Source organism: Spermophilus citellus (genome assembly GCF_964194105.1).
Source record: "Spermophilus citellus genome assembly, chromosome: 16".
Lineage (NCBI taxonomy): Eukaryota > Metazoa > Chordata > Mammalia > Rodentia > Sciuridae > Spermophilus > Spermophilus citellus.
The window spans coordinates 52,245,059-52,257,079 of NC_138196.1; the positions used below are offsets into that span (position 1 = coordinate 52,245,059).

Sequence of the window (12,021 nt, forward strand, 5' to 3'; positions counted from 1 at the left end):
CTCCAAGTCAATGCCTATATTACATGTTAAACAATCAGAAGAAAATAAATATATAAAAAGTTATCCATATTTTAACAAACTTGTGAGCATAATATACATATATTAGAGCCTACTTTTTCTCTATCATAAATGGTTATTTTTCCACATCATAAAAACCTAAATTTAATGGTTTTATAGTATTTCACAGTATGTAATTAATCCAATTTCATTGTATATTTACATTGTTTTCAGTTTTTCATTATCATAAATTATAATAAACCAAAATAGTGAATAAAAAAGTTTACTGGAGGGCTGGGGGTATGGCTCAGCAGTAGAGTGCTCACCCAGCACGTGCAAGGCCCTGGGTTCGATCCTCAGCACCACATAAAAATAAAGGTATTGTGTACAACTACAACTAAAAAATAAATATTTTTTGAAAAAATTTTACTGAAGAGTTCATGTAAGAAGTCTTAGAAAAAAAACGGTATGTTCTTTAGTACAGGAAGAGGTAAATTATGATAACAGATCATGAAACACTCTGCAACCATTAAAAAAGTGAGTGTTCTCTATATTGGAAATTCAGGAAAAGGTTGGCAGGGTAAATAGAAAACTACTGTCTTTGTAGAAAGGACAGTGTAAGAAACTGTAGCTTTTATTTTGAAATGTGTTTATTTTATATACACAATGTATAACTCTTTTGTATTTTTTTAAATATGATAAAATACAAATTAGTGATTAGTATTTTCATAAACTTTTTTTATTTGGCATAGAAATTAGTAGTTTTAAATGATCAGTGGATATGAACTTTAAACTTAAAATTTTAAAGGCAAAAAAGACTTTATATCCTTAAATTCTGATAGGAAATTATTTTCTTAAAATTACCTGAAGTGATGGTACTATTCAAATACTCAGCTTGCTTTCGTTTAATCTGAGGTGCGTCACACGTAAGAATTCGTAAAGTATCTGAAAATCTGAAGAATATAGGTAAAAGAAATAAAGTAATATTATATTAGAATTAAAGTGGCATGACTTCACAGAGGAAACTGAATTCCAAATAATTCTATTTTTATTTCACATTTGCATAGAAAGACACTAATCCTACCTTATAAGACTATGATTTGCCAATTAAAAATTTTTGTTTAAAGTATAGGTTGTTGATCATTTAAAATCCCTCAATTAGAGATTATTTTTCAATATTTTTTAGTTGTAGATGGACACAATACCTTTATTTATTTATCTTTACTTGGTGCTGCGGATCAAACCCAGGGCCTCACACATACTAGATGAGTGATCTACCACTGAGCCACAACCTCAGCCCCAAATACAGAGATTTTAAATCTGAGGATTCTATAACAGCTAAAGCAATAATCTAAAGTATGATATTTTTTTGAAATTGTTGTAATATTTAAAAAGGGCGATAATCATAAAATCTTTAGGGGCCGGGGTTGTGGCTCAGTGGTAGAGCGCTTGCCTAATATGCTTGAGGCACTGGGTTTGATCCCCAGCACCACATAAAAATAAAATAAAATAAAATAAAAGTATTGTGTCCATCTACAACTAAAAAGAAAAGAAGAAGTAGTAGTAGTAGTAGTAGTAGTATTAGTAGTAGTAATAGTAGTAGTAGTAGTAGTTAGCCTTTATTTCTAGAAATGTAATACTTGGTATTTACTTGGGCTCATAAAACACAATTAAGGTAGTCTTATTCAGTAGAAGAATCCTCCACTTCCTTGTAAGATTAGTACTGACACTGCAGCAAGAGTTCGAGAATTTTCATACCACTAATACCACTTCTAGAACTGCAGCTGCTGCCACTACCACCAACGAACATTTCTGAGCAGACATCATGTGCTGGGAACTGTTGTAAATATTTTATGTGTACAAATTAAACTTAACTCTCCCAACAATTCTATAAGATAAATGTTGTTATCGTTTTCACTGTAAAGAAAAGAAACTGAGATTTTGACCTTACTTCTATGATGTTATTAAAGGAACACAAACATACAAAGATACAATAAAAATTTTTTAAAAATCCATCTTTTCACCCTACTATATAATAGTTGTTAACTATACACAACTTTCCCTACAGCAATGTACTTTAAATGTTTATTCTTAAAATTAATTTCTATGAAATTTTTTTCCTAAAAAACTATTTAGGGGGCTGGGGATGTGGCTCAAGTGGTAGCGTGCTTGCCTAGCATGTGTGAGGCACTGGGTTCGATTCTCAGCACCACATAAAAATAAAATAAAGACATTATGTCCACCTAAAAAACTACAAAAAAAAAAAATTTTAAATTTTAAAAACTATTTAGGGAAGGCAAAGGGAAAAGAATTATAGGAAGTCAATTATGATTTGGTCTATCACAGCCTAATGTTTTGGGCTAACAAAATTGCCAATTCAGAAAAGAGGAGAATGAATGAGGTTGACTTTCACACTTTTAAAAAATGACCAAAATCTAAGAACCTAAATGTTCAACAATATATCTGACAACAAAGTACGTTAAAGTACATTACCATAATAGAAAATTTATATAGGCAATAAGTTTTATTTATAATTAACTGTTGGCCAATTATTGACTTAGCAAATATTCATGATATAATGTTGGAAAAAAATAGGTGATATAACCATATAAGTAATGATTTCAAGAAAAATTCTGGTGAGGGACAGTGCTGGAGCTCAAACCCAAGGCTTTGAGCATGCTGGGCAAAGGATTCTAACTGAGCTACCCTCCTAGCCCAACAAATACTTTATGAATAAAAGAGCTATGTAGATTATGTGGGTTTGTATGTGGGAAAATGAGAAAATAACTGTAACTATTTTCAAATTCAATACAAGGAGTAGTGTTTTCTCCACAGATGTGATAATTATTTCAGAAATTCTAGAAAATAAATTAAATATAATCATAAAAAGATATAAAGAGCTGCATGCAGTGGTGCATGCCTGTAATCCCAGCGGTTCGGGAAACTAAGGCAGGAGGATCCAGAGTTCAAAGTCAGCCTCAGCAACATAGCAAGGCCCTAAGCAACTCAGGAGAGACCATGTCTCTAAATAAAATATAAAAAAGGACCGGGGATGTGGCTCAGTGGTTGAATGCCTCTAGGTTCAATCTCTGGTACCCCCCCCCCAAAAAAAAAGATATAAGGAGAAAACTAAGTGGTTAAAAGGTAACTTTTACTAGTATTTTTCAGTTAATGGAGGAAAGAGTATGTTAGGAACCTTCTTGGTCTTAAAGTAGAATGAACTTATACAATTCACATCTCAGTAACATACAGTGCCACTGATTAATAATTATTCATGAATATACAGTGGTTTAGTTCTGATACTACGTACCTGACATTGCTGACCAAGGAAGAAAGGAAATATTGATTTTCTTCAGAAATACTTTTTGACTGTTTAGGAAAAAATTTGTTATCTTCAGCAACCTCCAAAGCGACACGCTTTCCTATTTTTGATGATTTATACAGTCGGAAGTTTCTGTTTCTTGTATAAACTCCTACATCAAAAATTAATTTAAAAAATTAATGCATGTTTTCTGTGATTAGTTTTACAGTCAGCAAATATTATTTTAGTATATAATTACCAGAATAAACAATTATTTTCTACAAACAGCCATAAACAAAATTAAAGCAATATATAAGATAACTTTGAGCTGACATGGAAGAATGCCATGTTCAGAAATAGTAAGGAGCAACTGTCCAGTTGAAAACAAATAGAAAAGCTAGACAAAGATAACAGAAAAAAATTAAGACTATTGGGAAGCTACAAAAACAGCAAGGATCTATGGTGTAAAATCTCAGAGAAAAGGAAAGCATCAAAAAATATCAGATACTTAGAATTAATCTAAGAAAAGACATACAAGACTTCTATTCAGAAAATTATAAAACATTACTGAGAGAAATGAAAGAACATACAAGTAAATGCAAAGACATATCATATGCATAGATCAGAAGACACAATATTATGAAAATGTTAATTCTCCTCAAGTTGATCTCCCAGTTCAATATAATCCACATCAAAATTGTGATAGGGCTTATGTGTTTATTTTCTATTTTAAATTGAAAATTGAAAGTTAAATTTAAATTGAAAGTTGATTTTCAATTTTAAATTGATGTATAAAAGGTCATGAATAGCCAAGAAATTTCAAGGAACAAAGTCAGAGGAATTATTTTGCTAGATATAAAGACTTACTAAAAAACTACATTAATTAAGACAGTGAGGTACTGGCACAAGGACAGATCAATAGAACAATGAAACAGAATAAAATCCAGAAATGGGCCAGAATATATATGAACACTTGATTTATGGCAGAGGTGGTACTGCTGAGCAGCAGGAAAAGTGAGCAGCAGGAAAAGCACAGTCACTCCAACAAATGGTGCTGAGACAACTGCAAATCCACATTAGAAAAAAATGAATCTTGGCTCCTTATCCCCCAGTAAGCAAAACTGCATTCCAAGTAGGCTGCAGATCTAAATATAAAAAAAAGGCAACACAAAAGACTTCTAGAAAATAAGCTAGAGAATATCTTCATGACTCTGGGATAGAGAAAGATCTAACAACATAGAAGAAACTCTAATCACAGAGGAAAACACTGATAAATCAGAGTATTACTACTATTTAAAGGTTACTTTATTCATCAAAGACATCATTAAGAGAGTGAAAAGGGAAGCTAAATTTAACACATGATTCCAATTATAAAAAGTTCAAAAATAGACAAAACTAACCCATGTTAGAGGACGGAAGAGTTGTAGTTACCTCTGGGGAGGAGAGGCACACTGCCTGGGGAGGGGTATGGAGTAGGTCATGGGTTCCCGACCATCTCCTTGCCTGGGGTGGAATGGTTTTGGCGAAGTGTGTTCACTTTGTAGTAATTCATTGGCCTGAGCACTCATGAATTATTATTATGCTTCCATTAAAAAGTTGTGAAGAAACTTTTTGACATGTACTATTAAATCTCCAAACTTTTCAAAGGACAGTTTAGGACTTGATTTCTCACTCATTTGGTATTCAAATAAATCTGGATATCCTGTTGAAATTTTAAGACTATCATGAAAATTTCACCACTGTCCAGTGACCTAACTTTCAAAGACAGAACTGACATGAACTAGGGTATTCATATGGACATTTCAATTCTGGGGTAAAATATATTTACTGGCTAATGCTGCTGTCTCTCCATCAACTTCTTCTTATGCATTTTTCCTAGTTTACTGCAGGCTTATTCAACTAAAATTGATTTCTGCTAATAAAACAAACTTGTCATTTGGAAACATGCTCCTCTACTCATAACTTACTTGCTTGTTCACCTCCAAACCAGTACACTGCATTTATCTCTCTCCAAATTCTGGTACTTATTGGGGATATCTGAAAGATGTATGATTCAGCAGGAACACTTCCCTATTTCTGGTATCTCTGTTGGCCTCAGAATCTTGCCTAGAATCTTGTTTAGACTCTGAAAGCTCTCTGCAGTGCTCAAACAGTCCATGACAAAAATGTTGCTCTTACAATTTATCACATCTCATGCTATGAACTCAGCATAAAAATCAGGTTTAGGGTCTGGGGATATAGCTCAGTTGGTAGAGTGCTTGCTTTGCATGCACAAGGCCCTGGGTTCAATCCCCAGAACTAAAAAAAAAAAAAAAAAAAAAAAAAAAAAATCAGGTTTAGTACATAAAATTGGAGCTGTTGAATTAGGGCTCTTGATTGGCCTATGTGTTGAATCAGGCTGCAGTCTGCTCATCCCAAGGCTTCCTACATCCTCAATTCAAAGATCAGAACCCAGTGGAGGTTGGCCAGGTTGAAGAAGTTATCATTTGACCATGGCAAGAAAGCTGATGTAATGGCTCCTGCCACTACCACAAATCTCCCAGTCTAGAAAATGCCTACCCGTACTTTACCACATGAGCAGCGTGTTCACATTGTGTCTGTTTTGGAAAGTGATTTAATCTCTAGCAGTGTTAGGGTGTGCTGGTCCAAATGTCAGAACTAGAGCACAGCCAGCCACAGCATTCTCTTTTGGAGCTCAAGCCAACCTAGTGCTTCAACTCCACAGGGACCCAAGATCTCTAAACAGAAACCCAGTAGATTCCTAGCACCCGAACTCACTGATCACATTTTGCTGGTGACTCGAAATATCATTGTGGAACAATGGTGATAGCAAGAACCTAACCATACCTATGCGCAGGCACTGACTTGTCTTTTACAAAGTACCCAGCTTTGTAAACAGCTGTCAATCTACTTACCTAGATCCACAAAAAGATGCTTTTCTCCCATGATGTTCTTTACAATTAAAAATGAAAGATCAGGACCACTTTTGTCAGCTGACCCCAGTCTCCCCAGTTCCTCCAAATTTAACGCCCAGCTCTCTCCCATATCCTTAACTGTCAACATTTTGTTCAAGGAACTCCCTTGTTTTAATGGTGCTTCAGAAAAATGGGAAGATTCATGGTCTGTTATCTCTAGAATTCTATCATCATCTTCACTGGCAATAAAGTGAAAAGCAGGCTGCAGAATCTTTCTGACAAAATTACCTAAAAAAAAAAAAAGGTACTGTGGTTAATTTTTTTCTGCAACCTACAATTTAAGATCCAAACATAAATCTACGTCTGAAAATTTTACATAGTAAGGGTTTTTTATTATTGTTTTTTAAATTTCCGTTTTTGAAACTGAGTTGTTGCTGTAAACTGTAACATGTGTCTCCTGCTACTTCCTTCTTTCTGTGTACTCTTACTTTTTCAATTTCCCCTAGCATAGGAGCTTGGTGTCAGTTGTAAACAAATTATTTACATGTTGCTAGTATGGTGCTGAATCTAACATGCTGTCACCAAAAAAGCACCACTTTTATTAATACAAATCAAAAAGACTTATCTTTACAATCAATGATTAAAGAATGAAGGGTTTATATCAGGAAACTGTGCTCCTAAGATAATGGACAGAAACACTGAGAGAATCTCTACCATACCCTCATGGAGTTAATAAATTTTCTTAATAATTTTTTTTATTTATGTAAGACAGTGGAATGCATTACAATTCTTATTACACAAATAAAGCACAATTTTTCATATCTCTGGTTGTATACAAATTATATTATTACAAATTCATGTCTTCATACATATATTTTGGATAATAATGTCCATCACATTCCACCATCATTCCTAATCCCATGTCTCCTCGCTTCCCCTCCCTGGAGTCAATAAATTTCTCACAAGCTCATTCTTTCCCTTTACCTGCCATTACATGCCCTAAGAACCCTGACTTGTCAGTTCCAAGGTGATTGCTAATCCCACCTCTCCCTCCAACCAGTCCCAGGATGATCTATGGCCTCATAGAGTGAAAGCAATTAGATGAAAGCAATTAGAAACGTTTCGTCTCTGACATTTACCCTAAGAGCTCTTCATAGTAGAGTCATCTTATCTGTACATAAAGTTGTTTAGACAAACTAACATTTGTTTAAACTCACATTTACTATTTATAGCACAACTTCAAGTAGTAACTTGGCTATTAAGTGTAACAATACTGAAGAAATGTAATAATGTAAGTAAATTTTAGTTTTAATTTTAAAACTGTAATACTCTGGTGTTTTTATTACTTTATTTACCAAAAAGGCTTGAATCCTTAAATTATAACATACACATTCTAATTACATTCCTATTTAAAGAAATAAATCCAATTTCTTACAAGATACTAAACATCAAAATGAAAGCAAAAGCATTGATCCTTACAGTGATACACAGACACAAGGGAGAGAAGATAAACACTGAGTGACAAGAAATCATGACTCAAAAGTACAACAAGTAAAATAAGCATAAACTGAATCAGTTAATTTTCCTAGAAACTTAAAATTATATCTCCTCCACCCTAGGCCATGGGAGGCCATCCTCACACCTGATTTGAGTTACCTCCCTGGCTGGGTGAGAGGCGCTTAGGCATAGCTGTGTCAGAGCTTTCCCCACCCTTCTCCAGGTTCGAGGGCTTGAACATACAGAGGCGTGTCTGGCCACTACCCCAAAGACCCAATCATTGCCCCTGACCTTGGGACACTGCCCCCCCCCCTTAATCTTCATTGGATGGGATCTTCCCCAGAATTTTTTGTTTTTCTCTCTCTCTCTCTCCTCTACCACAATAGGTGATTTGAGGCTGGAGCTAGGAGGAGCCGTCCTAGAGCTGGTTTAAAGGTAATTAGAGTCTTGTCTCTTTAATTTAAAACCTTAATTTAAAACTTTAATTTAACTCTCACTATTCGAACCTTCTTTCATGAAGCTAGCACAGTGGAGGGCTAAACTAGGCAATAAAACAATAAAAGTTGTGACAGTAGTGCTGAGGAGGCCAGGTAGGCCCTTGACCTTGGATAACCTAGCCAGGATATGATGACAGAAGCTAAGTGCCAACACTCTGACTCCCAGCAAACTATTCTGCTTTCTACTTCCCTTCTCGAATCATGTCACCCACACTCCTCATAGACAGCAACTCATATTGGGTGGCAATAACTGAAAAGAACTAATCAATCACAGACACTTCAGATACTAACGCAGAAGCGTATTTGTATAGATTAAACTCTAATTCCCCTTTCTAAAAGGAACTTGAAATTTCATCAAGAGATACACTGAGAGAGAGGAACTGAAGGGAAAGTTTGAACTACTTTATATTCTCTGCATCTCATTCTGGCACTTCATAATTTTAGAGCCAAGAGCCTTAGATGACATCTCATATATCAGGTCTGATTATGTCTCTTGCCTTAACCACACTAGATTTTCATTGCTCCCCAAATAGCCAAACTTGCATTCTATACTTTTGTTTTTAATGCTTTCCTGACATAAATGCTTTTTTACCTTTGTCTATATAATAAATGTTGTCTGCTTTCAGAAAAAATATGTAGTTCTATTCTCCCTTTCTTTCCTAGCAATGGATTTTCCATTTCTAGCCTGTGGCCAGTAGTCACAGAGAAGACTATGAGGAGTAAACAGGAAACAAAGAAATAATCATGGTCAGATTCTGCTTTCACACTCTACTTAATCTCTACACATTCACTCAGCAAATATCTATTAAATTTCCATTTGTATTTATTATTGCTGCTACTGTTGTTATATTAGTAAATTTTTTATTGATAAAAAATACTATTAATATATGTAAGCTAAGCTCTGAAAAAACAATAGTGAATAAGAAATAGCCCCTTGCTGTACAGAAACATTAAGTGGAATAGAGAAGAAGACAAGGAAAACAGGAAACTATCCCAGGAAGTGGTAAATGCTTTGATATGATAAGTATGGGACACTTTCTGTAGCCCAGAACACTAAAATAAACATTAGGGTTTAGGATGTGACAGAAACAGCTCAGATGATTTGAGATTTACACTGAGTCTTAATAGACCAGGTGAATTGGAGGTATACCTGTTCAGACAGAAGCAATAAAAATGCAAAGTCTCAAGGACTAGAGAAAATGTGCCCACAGGAGGAGCTGAGTGAGGACAGAGTTAAGAGATGAGGCTGGAGCACAGTGGGTCCCGTTTTGCAAGCAAGGATGTCTGTATACTTCCCTAAAGGCAAGGAATAATCACTGAAGGGTTTGAGGAACACGAGTGGCACAGTTCACTCAGACTGAATGAGCAGGTGGAGAGAGATACTCTGACAACAAATTTTTTCCTGAGGTAACTGGGTGGAGAGTGACGCCACTCACTGATATACATGTTGTGAGAGAAGATTGAGAAGCTGAGGAGCTTGGCATAGGACATGTTAAGTTTGAAGTGACTCTATGGGGATGTTTGCAAGGCAGCTGGCAGTATGAGTGTGGTATCTAGGAGAATAATCTGGGCTAAGGATAAAGACTTGAGAGTCATCAACACAGATGATAATGGAAGTTATGACAGTGGATTCATCAAGGGTGCAAGTACAATGAGAAGAGGATCAAGGATAGACTGTAATATCTAAGGGATGAGAGACAGAGACAGAAAGAATATGCAGTAAGTTAACAGAAAATGGGGAGATAATAAGGAGCCCTGTGCACACAGCACACCAGGCCACTGTGACCTACCACTGCCCTGATCCAGCAATTAAGTTCCCAATTTTCAAGGCCGTCCTTTAGTGACTACGTTCATGACTTTCATCCTAGCTACTGATAAAATTTTAAGGAACCTGCAGCGCTGAAATGGCTTGCCCATTTCCTGAACTTCAGTCAACTATCTGCTAATTAGATCTAGGAATGCTTGTCCTATCCTTGCTTTCAAAAACACTCTGAATTTTTGCTCCTATTTAGACCTTATTAGTTGGTATTCCCCTTTTGCCTATTTGTCTCTCCAGTAGACTCTATATTCATTTTAGACTCAGGCCTGTATCTCTAAATGCCCAGTCCTGGAACAAATACTCTGGTTACAATTTTGGGTTTATACATCTAGATTCCAACCCTGAAATTACATGTGGAACAATATTATGAGTCTTTCTTGATGTGGGACTCAAAGCTCAAAGTGAAGGTTACCACAATTCTGAAGCAAAGGTCAGAAATGCAGATATGAGGCATTACAGATAAGGCTTGACATGAAAGACTGCTTACGAGTTATCCAGAAAACAGAAATGAATCCTGTTAAACAGAAACCAGTACCAGGACATGTATGGCCAACCCCAACATGTGTGATGAGAGAAAAGCACTAATGCCAAAGATAACCTGAGTAGGTTAACCTTCATGGAACAGATAGTTTAGAGATCAGGACAAATTCTGGAAAAGCAAAAAAATCACATTTCAATATTTTAGGACAGGTTGGCAACCATAAAAACTTATAAAATTTTAAGCAGAATAAGAAAATATGAGCTGTTAATAGAACTCACAGTATTTTAAAAGGTAGTGTACTTACCAACGTGAACATTATCTTTAAATGCCACATCATGGAGTTGAAATATTAAATGACGGCTAAATTTTTCATCAGTGCTAGAATCCAAGTTGAAAACATCTTCAGATGAACAACTAACATTGTATAATTCTTGAAGTGCTTTACAAACATACTAAAAACACAAGTAAAATGTAAATAATTTGTATGTTTAAATGTTTTTCTATGAGCAAATGCAAAGATCTTGGCACAAATAAGTCTAATGTTAAAAATAAATTTTTTACTTACTTTTAGAACATTTACAATATAACAATCTTATCAATTTATAAACTGAATATATCATTTAAAAATTATATTTATGTTCAAGAATTCATTGGCTCTAAAGATTAAAGAGGTCTCTTAGAAGTCAAACAATGTGTACATTAACCTCCTTTAAAAATCACAAATTTAAACATCTCTTTAAACATGAGTTAAAAAGTCATTAATTCCATTTTTAAAAATTTGAGCTATTAAAAAATTTCTCATTTGTATTGCACCCCAATTCACCTTCAGGAATACAGCCTCTGGGGTTAGATGACACTGGCATTGACAGCCATTAGTTACAGAGGCAGCAACCTGGGTAAGGGCTCAAAATGAGGTAAGGTAAGTCTGAGTTGTAGCTCTGTCATTTATCAGCTCTGACTCTGGACAAATCTAAACCTTATATTCCTCAACTGCTAAATGGGAATGATAATAGCACCTAATGTTGGGAGTTGTTAAAAATAGTGAAAAAAAATGAGATCTAGGAGTCAGCACAGTGTATGGCACATGCAACTGCTTGAAAGTACTGGCTATGCAATCTGAAGACAAGTCACGTGTCTATAAGCCTTCCTTCTCTCCTTTGCAAAATGAAGCTACTAAGAACCACCATGTGAAGTTATCCTGAAAATAGTAAAAATGCTCTTGCCAATTACTTTAACACCTAATAGTTATGCAACAAATTGTATTCATTAACATTATTTTGGTATTATTAGAGTACCATATTCCCCTTCATTATCTGAGTTTACTCATCAGTAAATTACCACTTTCTCAGAGAAGGTTACATCAATCTCCATGTTGACACCAAATTCTCCTTACGTATTCTATCTCTTTACAGTACTGACACAACTATAATTTTATGCTAATTTTTTTTCAGGGAGAAGATGTGGCCCATTTTTATTAGAAACCAGGAAAGAAGTCTGCAGGACTGCTATATGGA

The 12,021-nt window shown here is 35.1% G+C and overlaps 1 protein-coding gene across 3 annotated transcripts in view; it reads right to left on the reverse strand.

Annotated features, from left to right (window-relative positions):
• PRIMPOL (primase and DNA directed polymerase) overlaps positions 1-12,021 on the reverse strand; it is a 49,524-nt gene that overhangs the window by 11,428 nt on the left and 26,075 nt on the right. For all 3 annotated transcript variants that reach the window (XM_081269007.1, XM_081269008.1, XM_081269006.1), the window contains exons 6-9: positions 10,812-10,959; positions 6,214-6,501; positions 3,308-3,470; positions 862-950 (exon numbers count right to left, since the gene is read on the reverse strand). In XM_081269007.1, the coding sequence (XP_081125133.1) occupies positions 862-950; positions 3,308-3,470; positions 6,214-6,501; positions 10,812-10,959 (688 nt within the window). The remainder of the gene's footprint in view (positions 1-861; positions 951-3,307; positions 3,471-6,213; positions 6,502-10,811; positions 10,960-12,021) is intronic.